The sequence below is a fragment of the Lampetra fluviatilis genome, chromosome 13, assembly GCF_964198595.1.
Source record: "Lampetra fluviatilis chromosome 13, kcLamFluv1.1, whole genome shotgun sequence".
Classification (NCBI taxonomy): Eukaryota; Metazoa; Chordata; class Hyperoartia; order Petromyzontiformes; family Petromyzontidae; genus Lampetra; species Lampetra fluviatilis.
The window spans coordinates 13,918,921-13,939,414 of NC_136287.1; the positions used below are offsets into that span (position 1 = coordinate 13,918,921).

The following is a 20,494-nucleotide window of genomic DNA, read 5'->3' on the forward strand; positions in this document are numbered from 1 at the left end:
TGTAAGCGCAAATGAAACTGGGATCACCGGGTTCGTAGCGCAGTGCGCACTACACTACTGCTCTGTAACGACAACCACCGCCATTCACCACTAAGTGGTGGTGATGTCACCACGGTGCTTGTGCCAGGCTAGGTGCACTTTAGGGCCCCGTTAAGTGTCGAACGCTTGCTGGCAGGAGGTCACGGGACAGACGCAGCAGGTGTCATGGGTTGACTAACTGAGATGCCTGGCAGATGCACCACCTGTGCTCCCCACTGTGCCAACTGTGCAAGAGGGTAATGGTGTGAGGTCTAGGGTTCGTTTGGAGAGTGAAGGGGGCATGGTTGGATGGTGAAGGGGCAAAGGAAAAGTATGGGGAAAGGGACAGATTTCTGGGGGTAAAAATCTGAAGATGAGGAATGGGAAGGCGAGGAAACAAGGTCAAGGCGGGGTGTTACGGGAGGAAAAGCGAGAAAGACACAAACATGCACCATAACGAGAGGGCCTCACCAAGGGGCAGTGTCTGGGGCAGTGTCCCTAGGTGATGGTTGTAGCACAGGCAGTAAGGGCAAGCAATGGAAGGGTGTGAAACTAGGACCTGGGCAGGACCAAGAGGAATACTGAAAACATTCAATGAGAAATAGATTCGGCAAAAGAGGAAGGGAGTGAGATAAATGTAGAATGTGAAAGATTGGATTGCACGTTTAACTTACTTCTAAGAGTTTTCATTGGAACAACGGGGTAAGTGTCACCCAAGGAGGCGCGAGGAGGAAAAGTAAAAAAAAGAGCAAAAAGTAAGTGGCGATAAACGGCAGCATATGCGAGCAACACTCGTAGGAAAACACTCCCAGGAAACAGAAAGAAAAGATCATCAAGTTAAATAAAACTTAAACATGAACTCAAAAAACGGTAGTCAGCTAAACGTTGGCATGCTTGCACATTTAATAATGCTTTAAATAATGTTCACATCGAAGTCAGTGCTGCTTTTAACATCGCCTGCAACGCTGGACACGAAGCTGCGTATCGTAGCAGTCCTAATGTTTCGTTGTTATGCGAGAGTCAACCTCAGTTTGATGCTCAATGAAAAAAAATCACAAAGCAAAGTCTGGGCGGACCCAGCAGAGAGGCTGACATGCAGCAAGCGTGCGGAAGGAAAGATATAGCCTCAACAGACTGTTTGGGCAGTGCTGTTAGCGAGCACCTATTAAGGCTAGCACGGCACATGAGAGGGATGGGTGGTCAGCACCACACCCGGCCGCCTTTGTCTCACTCATGCTGATGTTTACAAATTGTACTCATTTTAGGCTAAGTCGACCTAGCGGAGAGGCCCAGGACCAGGGCAGACAATTGTCACCGATGTTGGCTGTGACTGGGATTCGAGCTCAGGGTTGCCGGCTCTCGGAGCGCAGCGCGCTAACCACTGCACTTCACCGCTCCCTGTGCATACGCGTACGCACAGATCCAATGCACATTGTCCCCCCCCCGCACCTCTGATTAGCACGGTTGGCTACGTACGGTGCGAAAGAAGTTCATCATACGTACGTACAATGCAACACGTACATCATCCATACGACGCATGCGTACATACATGGCAGTTATCGGGCGGCAGCAGCAGCTGCGTGACGGAGCCCGCGTGTGGATGGAAGACGCACAGCAGCTCCTGGCTGAGCACGTCCCACAGGCGCACCGAGAAGTCGGCTGCGCCCGAGATCAGCCAGCGCGAGTCGTAGCGCCGTGCCGCCTCGTGCGGGTACAGCAGGCAGCTCACCGCGCCGCCGTGGCCCTGCAGGGTGTAGTGGCCTGGCAAGTCGAGGCAGCCGGTCGGTGGGAAACAAAGCAAACCCAGCGTGCACTCTGCGAAAGGGGACCGATTGCACCTGTTACTGTGGGCGTCTGCATTGGCTTTCCATTTATCAGGGACTTCAAATAGAAATTCCGTTATTGACTTTTTGTGCATTAAATGGCCGTTCGCCAGCTTACTTCAAAGAGATGACTAAACCATATGCTCCAACACCTCACTTGGCTGCTAGATTAAAATTGCACATTTCTTTTCATGTTGTCCTGATGAGGAAATCATTATTTTGGTCGCTCCTCCAGAACTGCACAACGTGTTATCATTGTAAACAAAAGATCTAAGCATATTAAACATTTTTACATTTTGCCTCTCGCCAAATGACCCTAAATGCACCTAATCTCAGCAGATCTCGGAAGTGAAGCAAGGTTGACCCAGGCTAGTACTTGGATGGGTGACCATGAGGGGCTTGCCAGGTGTTGTAGGGCTATGCAGTGGCCAAGAGATGACCGTGCCGAGTAACACCCTCTCGTATATGAGGTGTGTCTTCTCCTGGTTCCCCCGCTTCCTGGTCTTGGCCAAACATGCCAAGGCAAATTCTTGAATCTCAGCCAGACTTTCCTTGGGTAAATAATTGTCAGCTCATTACAGAATCTTTACAGTGCTCGATTCCAGAGCTGTTGTCTGTCGCATTCATCTTTTGGTAGTTCACTTGAAAGGAATTTAAACAGATGAGAGATAATAAGGAGCTATTGGCTTTTTTGCAAAAAATATTTTGGTAGAAGTTCGAGATGGACATTGCATGAAACCCATAACAACTGTGTGTTTGAATTATACATCAGGTATAATACAATAAATGTAATGTATTTATCTATAAAGACTGAGTCTCAAGACTCTTTTTCAGGAGGCTACTGGATTTGTATGTTTGACCAATACCAATTTAAGGAGTGTTTTTGCATGCGGGAGGAAAACGTATAACCTCGAGAAAACCCACAAAGAGAGAATAACTAGCACTCAAAGGTCAGTGCAGATGGGTTCACGAACCCACTTGCTGTACTGCAATTTCCTGGCCAAGTCAAAGCACCATTGCGTATCGATTGAATCACTGCATCCAGTGCCGTTATAAGAAACGTGACATTTTTCCACAGATCCATACCTGGTCCAATATCTCGGGCACCCTCTAGGAAATGCGTGAGGGCCATGGCAGCAGCGGGATAAACGAGGATGTGCCCGTCGGAGTAGCCGCACGCCAGCAGGCCGTGCGGCACCGCGTACACCAGGGCGGTGCGCTCCGCGTGTTCCGCCCCTGGTGCAGACCAGGCTGTCTCCGCCGCCGCGGCGTCGGAGGCGGTCCCCTCGAACGCTTGGCGCAGGCTGCCGGACGAAGTCACCGGCAGCTCTGCGGACGGAGGACCGGCAGACGAGGGCCCGCGGAAAGCCGTCACGTGGGGGCCGAGAAACACAAAAAGGATGGCGAGGCGAGGCATCGCATGGACCAGCCCGCGCAACAAGAGGCCAGCAATATTACGCATCACACGCAGGGTCACGAGACAAAAGAGCAATGAGGCGATGCATCGTAGACGAGGCTACGGGATGAAAGCGTTGCAAGGCGAACAGTGACCAGACAATACATTCTGTGAAGCGGCCGCTGGTGTAAGAATGTTAAGGAGGGCACAACCCGTTGTGTACATCAATAAACATCGTACCTGCAATACCCACTTGTGATGCAGCTAGGGGCAAGATTCTTTCGAGAATTAAACACATTCCGGAATTTTCAGTTTTCACGTGATGTGGTTTAACTTGAAAAAAAACCCGACATATGCTTAATTTTAGATAGCATCATCATCACCACCACCACCATCAGTCACTATTCCAATGTTTGTTATACTGCACTGGCAGTGTGCATAAGCACAAATAATAAAAACTAATTTGTCAAAACATAATATTTATTTTCTTTCGGGCAGTGTTATTGATGATTGTCTATTCATTGATGGATGAAGGCCTCCCCACGCACCACCACCATCCCTCACACTGCAGTGCTACATTTACATCACATGGCAGCTAATAGACAGTAGCTAAACGCTAATTATAGATAACTCAACTCCTGGGAGTTTCCTGAGAGCAAACACTAATAGATGGCTATTACACCACTTGAGCACGGGATGACGCATAATATTAAGGTGGTTATTTACAAAATACACATATATTTAGCATTCAAAGTTATTGTTTATTCTATCAACTTGTGTTTTTTTCCAGGTAACAGAGAATTTGGGAACACGTGCCCGATATCAGTGTTGACTGGAGGTGCAGGAGAAAATTAATTTTAAAAAACAGAAGATGTATAATTGCTGGACCACCTCAGTTTGCTTTTAGTTCACCAAATGTCTGTCGGTGCTTCTCACATCTCAAGATGTCCAGAACAACATGGGCAGTGCTGCATCACCACACCGTGAGGGGGGACGACGACTTCGCGTGGCTTTCATCCGGTGGTGGGTAGATCATGGCTTTTAATGATAATTAGCAGTTTGTATAATGCACAGTTTAGAGGCAGAAGTGATTCATAACAAAAATCAATATGGGAGAAATTTTAAACCGCTGTGAGGAAGACAGCGAGAGCGACGCTCGCCACGCAGCAGCTGAGCCGACTGTGAGGTCGCACAAGGAAGCAACCTAGCAGTAGATAGATAATGACTGCTGCTGCTGCCGATGATGATAACGTCTGCTGTGGCCGTCCGTCTCGGGCGCAGCGGCCACTCACTCTGCACGGAGCCGTCGTGCTTGGGCACGAGCACGTCCGGGATGAGCCAGGTGCCCACGCGCCCCGCCGAGTCCCCTCTTAGCAGCAGCTTGTGGAAGGGCTCCGTGCGCCCCTCCGCGTAGCGCAGCACCTGCAGGGACGCGCGCGGCTTCGGCGCAGGAGCAGCGACCACGTTTTAGAAGGGGCCACGGGTTAAAATAAATGAATAACAATAATAATTTTAATAACAAAAAAAGCATTATGAAACCCACTAAAGCTCAAAGTCTTGCCGAAATCTTACATTTAAATTCAATGGCTAATGCCCGAGATTAATCTATGTTCATAAATGCTGCCGATAACCGCACCGTACGACCATCTGTGATACAGCGCTGAACAATAGAGGATTAGATTCATCCTAGCCTCCGTTTTTGTGGAAATGTACATGCATCAACTGCATCATGGATAATAAGACACAGGAAAACACCTTTTTAACAGTATTAAGAAGCTAAGTCTAATTACTTTAGAAAGTTATATCTTTTAAAAAGTTATAGAAATAGTTCAATTATCTCGTTCCCTGGGGTCGTCCTTGAAGTAATCGTGTCTACTGTAATTGGATTTCAAGGAAATGAGAAAATCTGACTTTTTACCTCACAATGTACATTTAGACCACATGTGTCCGCAAATATTATGGTACGCACACCTACAGTCAACACACACAACAGCTTCTACATCATAAAACGCACCGTTCTTAAGACATTAAGAGATACGTTCACAATGCGTCTCCTGCAGATATCCATCTCTCCACATTAATAATCAAATGTATTTTTATGCAACACATCGAGGCACACTGCCTTCTGGTAGTGAATAATTTCAGCAGCATTGATTCGGTACAAACAAACTCTGAACCAGTTTCGACACACTGTCTCATGAGCAGTCACGCTTTGATGAATCAATGCTGGTGAACTGCCAGATGTTAAAGGCAAGGACCATTTCGTTAATATATGGGTCGTAGTTTTGACACAAAATTATATAATACGTAACAAGATAATCATTAAACCAGTATGTTCATGCTGTCACCACATTCGAGCGCGCACATCAAAAGAGCCCAGTTCACGTCGAGGCAAGGCCATGCTGGCCGAGAATTACAGCCAAATCGTCCACGCCAATCTCTCCATCCCTTACATTAAACATACGCAGCGTCATGACAAATTACAGCAATGCAATACCGACCCACTAAATATCCCAGCATTATGGTATATGAACAAACAAACAGAGTGGAGGACACGTATGAAGAGTGCGATTCTCTATCAGACCTCTGCAGAGCCACGAACGGAAGTGCAGTGATGGCTTTTGTGTTTTTTTCATGCTCCAAAGCCCCGCTATTGAACTGCAAGCTGGGTACCAGCTGGGGGTGAGTATTAGAAGAAAATGTGAATAAAGGCAACATCCCAGCACTTAATTTGCCGTGACCGAGTTAGAGGCACCCAAGCGCACATACTGGCTTACTTTTTGTTTCTTTCGCATCAGTTGCTTCGGGACTTAAATCAGTATTTCTGCAGTATATTAGACTTCATTTTTTGAGATATATATATTTTTTGGCCTTGTGGTTTTTTCTCTCTCCCTTTCCTGCCAACGCTGCAGCGTGTTAGCGCACCAGAATGAATCGACTGCATGTGCATGCAACACGTGTCTGAAATGCTTACATGTATCTACACTGGTATGTTGTAAAATATAAAATGGCATATATGTGCGTGTGTCTTTTTTAAAGGACCATTTCAGATAATCGTCCCCGATGTTGGCCGTGAGCAGGTAATCTGTTTTGTAGCGCATTGCTTTAACCACTGTGCCACCACTCCTCAGGTCGACTCAGCCTCAATCGGTACATCATGCGGTGTGTAAAAATCGCCACTTGATAGACAAAGGCGGTCGGGCGTGGTGCTGGAGATCCACCCCCTCGTGTACCGTGCCAGCCTTCAAAGGTGCTTGCCAACAGCACTTGCCTCAAAAGACTGTTAGGTTCTAATGGGGATCTTTGTCTTTTACATATCATATTAGACAAGTAAAATACTTGCAGGGAATTTTCAATTAAACATTTAAAAAATGCTTCTTTGGGGCAACGCAATAAGCACTCCACTAATATATTGGTGTCTATGACCAAGTCAAACAGAATGAACCCAAGCCAATCAGACCTCTGAGGCTAAGCAGTCCTGAGCCTGTCTGCTGGATGGGTGACCACCATATGCTAGGGACAGGTTGTAGTCTGTGTTGTGGGTTGTCGAGGGCAGTGCAGAAACAATCCACTGTTGTGCGACACTTTGCCCAACGTCACCAACACCACACTGACAAGTGCGGTGAAGTATGGTCAAATGACCCTTACTGCCTGCATGGTGTGAGAAGACGACCCTCATCCAGCAGTGGACTGCCAAACGGTCTGTGCACGTACATTCAAACACTTTCCTCAAGGCGCTGGATTAAACAAATACAGCTACACGTGACATTGCTGCTCTCTCTGCCTCGGCGGCAGTCGTTTTGACAATGGTCTACACTTTACTCGCAAACAGACGTCTCCAGGAGAATGTGGTCATGAACAGGGCTAAAATGCTGCCGGTATGCAAACCAGTTATTTTAAAAGCTGGTGTGCACTCAAGCGCTATTCTAAGTGCCCCGTTGCCAGAATCCACTTCTAATCAAGGTTGCTGAGCACAAAGATGCAAGAAAACAGCGCGACAAAGGGATGAACAGCAATGCCCAAAGCCAGAATACACTCTGGTCAAGGCTACGGAGGGACAATATACAAGAAAACTGCACGACAATGGGCTAGGAGGCACTAAAACGTCGGTTCAAGGCTAAAGTAACCCTGTGTCGCGCTGCGCTTTGCACAACGGAGACACATTTTCCACAATTCTAAGCGCTCATCATCGCGAACGTCCAGTATCTGGGCGCTGAGTGTATGCCTCCCCCGCTCCCCCCCCCCCCCCCCACTGCGTGGATGTCAGACCGCTTGAAGGCCAGGTAACCGGCACTTGCTCGAGCCATCTGCGGAGAGGTTTTAAAAATGCCAACCGCGATTAACGGCGCTAACAAGGGCGTGCACAGCTGACAAGCTACGAATGACGGTCGTGCCTCTTTGTGGAGGCACCGCTGAGCGATGGAGGGGGGGGGCCCTGCCATGCCGTGCGAGTCGGGGCGGGGGGGTCACCTCACCACGCTTCACGTCAACGCTCAATGCGGGTCGGTGGAGTGATGGTGGGGGGGGGGAGGTCAGGGGCCGTTTGACTGAAACATTCGCAAAGTAAACTCAGCAGAGCTTTACCTGGTAAGATCAAATGAAAGTTGAGTTTAATTTGCATACTTTTTGCAAGTGATGCGTTTTACCTTTCCTATAACTTGCGCTCCTGTCACGTGCGTGTGTGTTGTTTGCTGTTGTATTGTTCTGACCCCGCGCCCCGACTGGACGACTATGAACAAAGAGCTTTATGGCTCATTGGATTCTTCCAGTATACATACATATTCTGATTCACATGCAATTCGGTAAAATTGACAGATAACAAGAGTTTATCTGTGCCCTGCTAATCTATAGCACGTACAGCTTCCCACAACAGCGCGCACCGCGTTAACTTTACATTTTGACACAAATTGAGAACAATACTAATTATAAACAATAAGCATACTAATTGGATTGCAATAGAGATACAGTAAGAGCAACATGTAGATTGGAGAGCATGTGCAGTTTAAAGACATTTCTAAGTGGGCTTGGGCAGGACGCATCAATGGAAGGGATGAAGGTCAAAGGTCAAGAATAATGAAGGGATATGGCAGCCAAGCAACGGAACACATCCGAGAGGACATCTGCTGAGGAGATGGAGCAATGAAATCAGTTCGTGTGCAGATACGTTTTGGGTCATAATACTGGAGTACTGCATAGCTGTCAACCCATACGGTTTTATTGCATTCTTGTACAGGGAAATTGAGGTTTCAGGTCCATACCGCGCACGGCCGTTTCAATCCGGGCAAAAAAACGTTATTTTTGTGTATTTGTTTGTGTTTTTCCCTTGTGATGTGACTTTGTAGGATGAACGTTGAGATTTATAATGGCACGGGGTGACTAATAAGGTCTGAATTGATCTGTAATAAGGTATGGGACTGATAAGGGGTTGACAGGTATGCAACCGTGAGATGGTGATGGCTTTGGGAGGCCTTCAATCAGCAGTGGATTAATCATGGTTTATGATAATGATGTTAAATAATACACAACATGTGTACTTGTTTACTTCAACTAACTCACAGAGACAGGGAGATTTACCCCATTGGTCCCTTACAGACCACAGCGAGATGTTAACTACCTTGCCTGGTATACAGGAGGTCGTGGGTTCGATCGCGGCCCAGATGCCTATTGTATATTTGTAGTCTGCGTGTCTCTCTCCCCGTGGTCGCGTGGATGTTTCTCTGGGTCCTACGGTTATTCTCTCCACATTCAGAATCAACGTCACCACCCATTTACAATATTTCGCTGCTTTAAAATTCCACATGATGATACGTCACTTCATTGTGCGATCATTTGTGGCCAGGTCGCTTCTGAAAAAGAGCAATATAGCTCAGTGAGCCTTACCAGGTAAAATACAAAATAGCTTTAATTTTTAGATTTTGTTTAAATTAAAAATCACGAGAGAGCAAATATACTGTCAACTACAGTGGGACATCAAACCAGGTGGGTGCATGTGGCTCTTCTGGTGCCACATTGCAACAAATAAGACGCAATATGTTTTACATTGTCCAAATTGACATGGAGAAGATGAGGCGAGGCACTTCACATTGTTGAACATCGTGGCCTACGTACGGCAGAAGCCTCCCTCAATAGGCTATTGTGGGAATTGATCTCAAATGGCATTTAAAGAACCAAGCACATTTGAAAACATAAGATTTTAACACTTCGTAAAACACAATCTGGGTATCTCCACACAAAGCGATATTAATCTCCATTGGCAGTGCTGAGGTGGCGGTGGAAATTCCACATTGCTATACCAGGGGCCAGTGAATCCATAAGACAACAATCACTGTTGTCTTCCTGCAAAGTGACACGCTCTCTCTCAAGGATATTTGGCCTAATCTTAAACGCTGGCCAAAGATCTTGGAAGAGGTGGAAGTGTCCACACTTTTACCTCACCACACACCGACCTGCCGATTTATACTGCCGTGCAGACAGTGTGGGCAGGAGGCGATGGTGGGAGATTTAAAAGCGTACCCACTGCTTCGCCTACCGCCGACCTCTGGATCGCAAGTTCAGTGCAATCCACCGCAGCTCGGTTGCGATTATTTGTGTTCTAATTTTTGTTTAATCCTTTGATAATGGGAACAACTATAGCTCATCCAGCGCCTGTGAACAATGCAGACGCTCCGTGTGTAGGCCGACGTGCCATGTGAAGAGTATGTGAAACCCTGATAGCCAACTCTCAAACATATTCATCTCCTTCAGATTTCATGCTTTTGACAGCATCTTTGTGCCTTGAGCCGTAACAAAAGTGTCGCCTGAACCGTACATAATACTCCTGTCGTCGCCTCATCTGTGTGTTTTATTTACAGGGTATATATGTGTACACACACGCAGCGATTTTACGGTGGTCGAAAAAAAGAACAAATCTGTGCATTGAATTTAAAAAGGTGGATTTTTTTTGTAAATAACTCTTAAGAATTTAGCTCGTCATCATTACCGAGACACGTACAACTACAACTAAATGGTACCTGTTTTAAATTTGAATGTTTTAAGTTACGAACTGTAATCCACATTGCAAGCACGCACGCACACACACAGGCACACCACTATTTGTTTCCAAACGGCTGTCACGGTGTTTCTCTTCAATCCACATATTCGGCTCGTCTTGACCTATCCGCTTGCTCTCTTCACCCCAAAAGATATGGCATATGGATTTTTTCATCATTTTCAGAGACAATTTATTATTTTTTACCATCGGGAAGAAAACAGAACTTCCCAACACAACGAATGAATCGCAGAATTCCAATTCCCTTCCTTCAATAAGTGGCAAATGTGTTTCTCTGCCTTTCATTGTAAATACACGTGTGGCTAATGTTATATCCAAAAACATTAGCCACACATGCGAGAAAAAATGTATAAAGGCCAGGGCCATTCTATCTTTGCTTGCGAATGCAAAGACAAAGATCCCCCGTATAGCCTTAACATATTTTTTGGAGCAAGTGCTGTTCGCTGTCTGGTATGGATTCGCTAGCGAGCAGCACCTATGAAGGCCGGCACATTACACGAGGGGATAGGTGACTAGCACCCCGCCCGGCCGCCTTTGTCTCCACAGTAGCGATGCTTACACACCGTTCCAGGTACTAATTTGAGGCTGAGTCAATCTAGAGGAGGCCCTCAACCGATTCATATAATTGTCTGTGGTGTTAGCCGTGAGCGGGAATTAAACTCGAGTCCCCGGGTTCATAGCGTAGCACAGTAACCGCCGTGCCACCGCTCTCCACACACGCGCACACAAACATCCTTATCTGTGTCCCATCATATTAGGGTGTAATGACGTTTTGCATGGCCTGCACAGCTGGTAGGGATTTCTGTCTGGTATGGATTCTCATTGCTAAAGAAAAACAAACTTGCTTCATAAGTCTGTATGCTACGAGTGTTAGTATGAGAGAATGTCTTTTATAAAAAAAATTACTATGAATAATTACGGCTGTAGAATAGAACAAATGTAATGTGTTGATCCGATATTGGTGAAACCAACCCGACCAACATAATTGTACTCTCTACAGGATGTGGAATTTACATCACAACCTCTGGAGCACCAATGGCGATAACTACCCAAGATTCATTACATAAGGACGCAAGGTAACCATTTTAAATCGAGAGTTTACGTTCCGTTAGTGATACAAAGTGTAAACAACTGCACTTTTTGATGTTTTGAAGCTGGTGCTGCGCTAACAATCGTGTTGCAAGATACACTTCTGCGGCCGTCTGGAACGCTTTCCCTTCCGATATTAGGAAGCCACTGGAGTTATGCACTTTTAAATCTGGATTGAAAACTAATTTCTTTACAACTGCTTTTTGTGTTTAGTTTGTTGTCCTTTCCCGCACCTCCGATTAGCACGGTTGGCTACATACAGTGCGAAAAAAGTTCAACATACATACGTATTGCAGGTTTTTTCCCCATGATGCTCTGCCAGGCTTAGTGGTGGATTCACAGAGATTTTGCCGTATGATATTGAGTCTTACGACTGGTCTAGTCGATGGTAGTGAAGCAAATCGTTTAATGCAAGGCCGTAGCCATGGAGTCAACATTGGGGGGGACCAAATCTTCCAGGGGGTGTGGGGGTCCCCCCGCAGAAAAAAAAACTAAATTTGAAAAAGAATTTTTTGCCTAAAATATAAAAAAAATTCCCTAACACATAGGATCGACTTTTTATTTACTTTTCTACAATAATGTCTAAGAGTGTATTGTATTACATTGATCTGTTTTTTTTTATCTTTTTTACCTTTTCTTGTTTCATTGTATGTAATGGCAGAGATTAGGGATTAATAAAGTACAACCATAACCACAATCATATAAACATAATTCTATTTTATAGCAATAATATTAGGGCAGGCATTATGAGCATATTTGAATATCGGGGGGGGGGGGGATGTGTCCCCCCCAATATATATATAATAATTACGGCCTTGGTTTAATGTAACGATAATAATTGTGAACTTTTGTACAGCGCAATTCGTGCAAATCGCGTCTCAAAACGCTGTAACATTTAGAACACGCGAAGCAAGGGAAACCACAGACAAGCAGGAAGGAAGGCAGCCAGAATCGGCACCAAACAATTGCCTAAGCTCTGCGATTCAACACGGGCGATGTTTGTCCAACTCCGTGAATGAGTGACTGTCCATGTGGGAGGAAACCGGTGCAACCTGGAGGAAACCCACGCGTGTGTGTGTGAGAAAGGGGTAACACTCAATCCCCGTACAGATAGAATACAGATGGAAATGAAAACACTCGCTGCACTACCGTCACACGCTGCCAGGCCAGCAGATGGCGGCCTCAAAGCCCACGGGTAGTGAGCTTCACGAGTTTGTCCGACTCGCCAAACCCTCGCATCCAAAGTCATAATTACAATAATAATACTTCCATTTTGTGTCGCGTCGTGCATGCCAACAGCATCCCATAACGCTGGATTAGAGGCGTGTGTACCACCAGTGCCCTGTCCACTCTGCGTGCGTGTGTGTGCGTGCGTGTGTGTGTGTGCGTGTGAGTGCGTGCATGTGTGCGTGCATGTGTGTGTGCGTGTGCGTGCGTGTGTGTGCGTATGTGTGTGTGTGTGTGCGTGCGTGTGTGTGCGTGTGTGTGCGTGCGTGTGTGCGTGCGTGTGTGTGCATGCGTGCGTGGGTGCGTGTGTGCATGTGTGTGTGTGCGCGTGTGTGTGCGTGCGTGTGCGTGCGTGTGGGTGTGTGTGTGTGTGGGCGCGTGTGTGTGAGTGTGCGTGTGTGTGTGTGCGTGTGTGTGTGTGCGTGTGTGTGCGTGTGTGTGAGTGTGTGTGTGCGTGTGTGTGAGAGTGTGTGTGTGTGTGCGTGTGTGTGAGTGTGTGTGTGTGCGTGTGTGTGAGTGCGTGTGTGTGTGTGTGTGCGAGTGTGTGGGTGTGCGTGCGTGCGTGTGTGTGTGCGTGTGTGTGTGCGTGTGTGTGTGTGCGTGTGTGTGTGCGTGTGTGCGTGTGTGTGAGTGTGTGGGTGTGCGCGTGCGTGTGTGTAAGTGTGTGTGTGCGTGTGTGTGAGTGTGTGGGTGTGCGTGCGTGTGTGTGTGTGCGAGTGTGTGTGAGTAAGTGTGCGAGTGTGTGGGTGTGCGTGCGTGTGAGTGTGTGGGTGTGCGTGCGTGTGTGTGTGAGTGTGTGTGTGAGTGTGTGTGAGTGTGTGTGCGTGTGTGGGTGTGCGTGTGTGTGAGCTTTGTGAGTGTTGCCTCCTCAGAGGGAAGGCTCTTCTCTGGGTACTTGGGGGGTGTCGTTCCACGTGCCAAACAAACTTGAAAGAACAAGTTGGCAAAAATTCTTATAATAAATACATATATACACATATAACAATATATAGTTATCTTAATAAATTTAATGTCATAAATAGTTATATTATATTAATCCTATTTATCCTCACTCAGCCATGAGGCTGTTTAAGAATACTCCCGCATTGTGATATTTGTCAAATGCCATTATATAGTTTCACATTAATGTGTTTATGTGTATAGCGTGTTTCTGTATATAATAGGCACCTGCAATGTTTGTGCTTAATTACAATTTCACATAACCACCTATGAAAATAAAAATAATGCGCCTTTCCATTCAAAATGTTTTGTAAGCATTTTTCCCCCCCATAAAGAAAAATCACTTTGTTGGCTTTCATCATCTACATCTTGTCATATAAAATAAGATACAAAAAGCCGAAACCTTGTAGGACATCAAAAAAACAAAGGGGGCTGGGAAACGCTCTCTCAACTTGCACCCTTAGCCTCCGCCGCGTGTCAACGGCAAGTCATCGGCAAGTCAAAAAGAAGCGCGGGTTCTCTTGGGACCGCAGTCGTCGCTTTGAAGAGGGTGCTTGGGACAGGACCCAGAGGCGGCCGGGAGCTTCCAGGCACCTCTCCACCCCCCTCTCCACCCCCCTCTCCACCCCCCTCTCCCGCCTCTTTCCCAAAGCGGACCGCGGATGGCTTATGGGCCAGATGGAGCAGGTGGCCAGGAGGACTCTCCGTGTATCCTGTCTGCCTTCGCTGATCAAAGCCAGGAGCATGCGGCAGCAGCCTTGATTCTGCCAACTTTTGAAATGTGTCTTCCTCTCGCCCAGGGTGTGTGTGTGTATACATGGACATTTAAATGTGGCAGAAAAGTTCAGAGGACTGGTTTTCTTTAATGTGGTGAATCTATAGGCAGGGCCCCCAGGCATCTTATTAGAAGTATTAAGAAAACTATATATATACACTATACACTCTGTTGGATAAACCATCGATAGATCTCTTCCTTTTCAGTGCTCTGTTGGAGGCATCTTTTCGTAAAAAGATGTTTTTCATCCCCACATTTATTTCAAGTGAATAAAAAGCTACATGCCTTTTCGATGTGGACTTCAATGGGAAACATTCGTGTATGCTTTTTACTCCATACACTAACGAAATCAACTGTAGAAAGTGTTACTATTGCGGGCTTCTGGTTGAACATTCAGCGTAACTAGAACAGCAACATGTAGATATCTAAATTACGCACTCTGCTGCCGCAGTAAACAATGAGAAATAACATAATGTGTTAACATACGTATAAAACAGTTGTTTTTTTTTTACGAATATAACATCGTGCATACCGGTACAGCAGCATACATTTAACCAGCCACACCCCGCTGATGACACTCAATAGAAGTGAGTCTGTCTTGGTATTGCCTTGTTTGAAAATATTCCAACCCAGGAGGGCTATTCGTTACCGAATTCCAGTATGTGTTTCCTTTCGGCGATTCACTCCTCCCTTACAAGATTATTTATTTGATATCATATTGAACTGCATTTAACTTCCATTATTTAGAACCATGTGAGAAGCTATAAGATGGATTCACATACTCACCAGGATGACTTGAATAGCCATACGATTTCTATATTCGCACACTCGATGCGCACGGTTGACTACGAACGGTGTATAAAGAAGTTCAACATACATGCGTACATATTACTGAACTTGTATTTAGTTATAGATACAATGTGAGTCTCAACTTGTAATGAGCAATGCGTTTACGTGTGGAAGATCAGGGGTGGAATTGGACCGGAATGTCCCAGAATGCCATGGTTGCAGTGAAAATGTGAACCCGTTGCGTTGTTCCGGAATGAACCAGAGGCAATTGTAGCGGAGGGCAGTCTGCGTATATCCACATCATTTTTTTTTGGAATGAACAAACTGCTGAAATAGGCAAAACATGTTATTAGTGGTCAACGCTGGTCCCCTTGAGCTGAGGTTCAATTGGTACGGCCCAGATCTAGGAAGGTTGGGGTTGAGGGTATTCACGAATCCCCTCCGTAATTTATCCCAAATTCCAGTGGATGATTATATTCCTTTATCAATTCAATTCTGGATTAAGACAACCCTCCCTCACACTGTTATCTAGTGGCTGTTTGGTGACGAATACCAACACGTGGTAGCTTACAGCAGAAAAAGTACCAGGCAGCACCAATCATCACACAGTCTGTGCAACGTGGCTCCGTGAGAAATATACATCTTTCATTGTGTTTAATAATCTACCATTCAACACAGTACGACAGTTTAAATTCACACAAGACATGACACCATAATCAACCGGTCTAGCCAGGGTTGTCAGCTGATGCCCTATAATATGCCCTTGAGCAGCACAAGACTGTACTCTGCTCGTGCCACTTATCAACGACCCACACCCAAAATCTTATCGTAACAAATGTAGGCCAATTGTTACGATAACAACCTGGATTAAGTGTTTCACACCGCGGCTATTGTTTAAATTGCTGACGTGCAGCGGCCTTATTCCTCCGACTATTAAAGTAAAAATATATTTAACTCCACCGCCTTTGTTTCTCGTGGCAGATTATTCTCTTTACTCTGGTTGAGAAGAGCAACGGACGAGATATTGCCTCGGGCAGCCGAGTATGTTTGAACATGAAATTTTAAAACGTATATATCTCTCTGTGCCTTGGTGGCCATGAATGCTTTCGTGTCCCTGCTGGGGGTACAACTGGAGGCCCCCCCGACCTCCTGCTGATCACTTCACCTCGTGGGTCCACCACGATTTCCTTCCTCGACGAGACATCCGCTGACAGGGCACAGCATGTGCCGACCGCCGTCGTGGATGCAGCGCGTTCGCTCCTCCACGCGTGAGAATTGAAGAACACGGCAAGTGATGCCGGGTAAAGTAATGCTGATCAAGCTAGAAAACCATAACAGAGGTTTTTTTGGGTTAGATCGCGTAAATATATGAATGTGTCATTAAACCCGCCACCACCCGACAGCCAATTGGTAAGGTTTGTCACGTAAACTCAAGCTAAAAAAATCAGTCCATTAACTGAGGATGTGCTTTGCTGCATATAACCCTCCCCACGCTGTTTCAGTCATAGGGGTTGTTTGACCATACTTCACCACGCCGGTCAGTGTGGCTTGGTGAAGTGGAGATCCAGAAACCGGTTCAGATATCGCCCGTGGCTGATGTTACTCGTGGCTCGCAATCAAACTCAGGTCGGTGGGTTCGGAGTGGCAAACGACTGACTAAATCTTGACACAAAGACAAAGATTCCTCTTATAGCCTTAACAGACTGGAGGAGAAAGTGCTATTAGCAAGCACCAGGTGCTCACCTTTTCAAGGCTGAGTCGACCTAGGGGAGGCCCAGGACTAGTTCAGATAATCATCGCTGGTGTTGGCCGTGAGCAGGAATTGAACTTGAGTCATCGGGTTCGTAGCGCAGCGCGCTAACCGCTTTTCTTTCTCCCACCCCAAAAAAATCAGACACACGTGTACACACCTACACAGCACACTCACGGAATACACAAGGCTAGTATGGCCAGCATCATGCAGTGCCCCAATCTCCCGAGAGCAATGCTCACACACTACCCGCGGTAACAAGACAAGGCAGAGATTACCGAGAGGAGGATCAGCACAGGTTAAGATACCAAGTGCCACGGAGTTTTTGCCAAGAAACAGTCTCTGGTTCCTGGAATCACAGAGCAAGATGCTAACCACTGCAAAACCCTTCCTCACACACACACACACGTGTACACGTGTACACGTGTACACGTGTACACGTGTACAAACATACAAAGACGAAGACCCCTATTGATCACACACGAACACGCAAAAATATAGCTTGTTTTTCAACCCTGGTCAAACAATTTTTAAAAAGCACATTTTAACAAGTACCCGTTATATGCAACACCAAATGATTGAGGCCAGTCCCTTTGCCGGTCCTCTGCACTGCAGTTCAAATCCGCAGCAGGTATCATTCTATCCTCCGAATCAACACGGGGGAAGCGCACACCAGGTGCGCCTCACATCAATCGACGGCGACGCATCCGGCCAGAAACCGAGCTTGGGTCGATGCAATCGTCACGCTTCGCCTTAATCCGTCGCATCACGGCGTTGCTCGATACGCACTCTCAGACAATGGCACACCGAGATCGGACAGGCTGCTGTGAAAGAGAACGTATTTCTAATTTCTTTCGCACCGTGTGGTTAGCGAGCACCGATAAAGACCGATAATCATGTAGCGAGGTTGTCCTTGTCTCCCGAACGGTGATCCCGGCACAATGAACAAGGTGTGACCATTTTAGGCCGAGTGCACAAAAGTTGATGATACCGTCGTATGACCGTTATCGCGTCGGCCTTGTAATCCAGAGGGCGACAGTTCAATCTCCCGACGCGGCAGTTGAAACAAAGGTGCAAGATTCTTAAATCTCCCACCGCCTATGTCCAGCCAGCAGCGTACATGGGTACCGCGCAGTTAGGTCAATCGGTAGGTCGTGTACGGTGAGGTAAAGTGTGGATATATTCCCACCTCTTCCAAGACATCTGCCCAGAATGGAAGAGTAGGCCAAATACCCTCAATAGGAAGACTCTCGAGCTCCCTCTAGTGGAGACCCTTACACGAGCAGTGGCATGAGCAAGAAATTGTAGGGCTGCACCTTTACTGAGCGGAATCATGGGCTAACTTCAGATAACAACCGCCTTTGATGTGAATGGCCAGGAATCAAACTATGCTCACAGGGAGTACAGCTCAGTGTGCTATCCACCGCACTTCTACTACCCACAGACACATTCAAAACTCATTTCATGAAACCCTTTCCTTCACAGGTGGCTGGACATAATGAAAAGCACACACACACTACATCCAAAGTGCCTATGAAGTGGTCAATTAAAACTATAATCCTGCATCACCTCCCGTTGCATTCAAAGAAACAAAAAAGCACTGCTGCCATCGATTGGTATCGAACCAAAACCAGGCCGCGCTGTGCATTTATATATTCACCTGTTGTGCCAACTCCTGTGATAAATAATACAACAAAAGCGCTGCGCAGCATCTCAAATCCTCATCAAATTTGGCCATGCACTGATTCTGCTGGGGCAGCATTAGTCTCCGGTGGCAGTGGACTTGAATGCATCTTTGCCATCACAGGCGACGCTGGAGTCCACATGCCTGTGGTTTGTTGACACGTTCCTGCTCCAAAAAATGAGAGCTCACGAAAATCGTTCTGCAAATCAGAAACCCAAGATTTTCAAAATGGCTGATGAAATATCCAGCTGCAAGATGAGTGCCATTTGCTGGCACGGCAAAGAAGGGCCTTTGAGAAGGGAGATTCTTACCGAGCTTGCTTAGATGGCATTAGCCAAGCGATTCATCTTGATTTGAAGCTTTCGTGACTGCAGGACTCCATACTCTTTGGTTCTTTCGGTAAAAGTCACGTAGATAAAAAAATTACCTAGATATAAAATGAATAATATTTTTTACCTAGATAAAAAATGTATAATAATTAACAATAATTTTCTATCTACGTGACTTAATAATTTTCTATCTACGTGACTTTACCGAAAGAACCAAAGAGTATAATTAAGCGATTGTCAACAGGTTTTGCAAATGAGAAACATATAAAAACAAGAAGCCATATATTTGTACCCATCAAATAACAAGATGTGCATTCACAATACAGCAGAGTGAATTGCATTTGTTTAGCAGTTGTCATATGTACGTTGAACTTCTTTTGCACTTTACGTAGCCAATCGTGCGAATCGGAGGTGATGGAGGCACCTGTCTCAGCAATGACAACGCAGCCACGATCAACTATTACACCGCCAGCCACCTCAGGCTTACAGTGTTCACGAATAATCGGGGAGGCTGAATAAGGCTGAGTTCTGCCCTAAACTAGTTTGACTAAGCCCATTGTGTTTGTTCTGTGGCTTTAGACGTTTTGATTAAGATCCTCACATTCTTCTGACGAGGAATTTGAGATTCTATAAAATTTCATCCTCTGCAGCGCAAACATTTTAAGAGTGAATTCTAGAATTCCACGCATTCAGAATTACAATTAGAAGTACGGTTTCGTGTAATGGCTTGCTGCTAAGGTTAATAGATGTGCATTAAAGTGTTCACATAGGTTTATAGAAAGGTATCTCCTAACTACTGCGTTGCAACAATCACGTGCTTGTGTACATACACAGATCCCCCTTATAGCCTTTTAAACTGTTGGGGTATGAGTCGCACACTCGAGCTGAAGGACGTGGGCAGGTGCTCCACTTCGAGGGCAAACACATCTACAGTGTAAATCTGCAAAAAGGAACAGTGTACCAGTCCGGTTAATCAATAAGTGTCTCTTAAACCCAATTCTACTACTGATAACCAGAGGTGTGGACTCGAGTCATGTGACTTGGACTCGAGTCAGACTCGAGTCATGAATTTGATGACTTGCGACTCGACTTGGACTTGCATAACAATGACTTTGTCCCACCTATGAGATGTGGACTCGAGTCATGTGACTTGGACTCGAGTCAGACTCGAGTCATGAATTTGATGACTTGCGACTCGACTTGGACTTGCATAACAATGACTTTGTCCCACCTCTGCTGATAACCCATCTTTGTCTTTGACAATAACCCTTGCACTTCACTATTCGAATATTAATTTAATCCTAAGCTGTATGCCTATCGATACCATCCACTTATATCGGTATCTTACACCCATTACCTGTACTGTATGTGTACAATATAGAACTGTACTTGTCACCATTGTACAACTTACTACTGTCCATGTGTTCTATTCTCAATAGCATTGCAAGTAGTCATACTCTGGGTGCATGGGCATGGTTATAGAATAAACAGTATTAGGGTTAGAGAATTACAAGTTGTAACTACAGTTCGTCATCCTTTACAGCGCACAGTGCTAAAACTCCTCCTATTGAATATATCACAAACTAACAATTCAAAGCCAAGCTTGAAGTCGAGGACAAGTCTAGAG

General features: G+C 46.0%; 1 protein-coding gene across 4 annotated transcripts in view; it reads right to left on the reverse strand.

Annotated features, from left to right (window-relative positions):
* The window catches only part of LOC144935569 (WD repeat-containing protein 7-like), a 116,497-nt gene that overhangs the window by 70,514 nt on the left and 25,489 nt on the right, over window positions 1-20,494 (reverse strand). For 3 of the 4 annotated variants that reach the window (XM_078862366.1, XM_078862364.1, XM_078862367.1), the window contains 3 exons: window positions 4,530-4,677; window positions 2,928-3,170; window positions 1,568-1,833 (listed from right to left, as the gene is read on the reverse strand). In XM_078862366.1, coding sequence (XP_078718492.1) covers window positions 1,568-1,833; window positions 2,928-3,170; window positions 4,530-4,677 — 657 coding nt within the window. The remainder of the gene's footprint in view (window positions 1-1,567; window positions 1,834-2,927; window positions 3,171-4,529; window positions 4,678-20,494) is intronic. The other variant, XM_078862365.1, reaches the window with a different exon arrangement.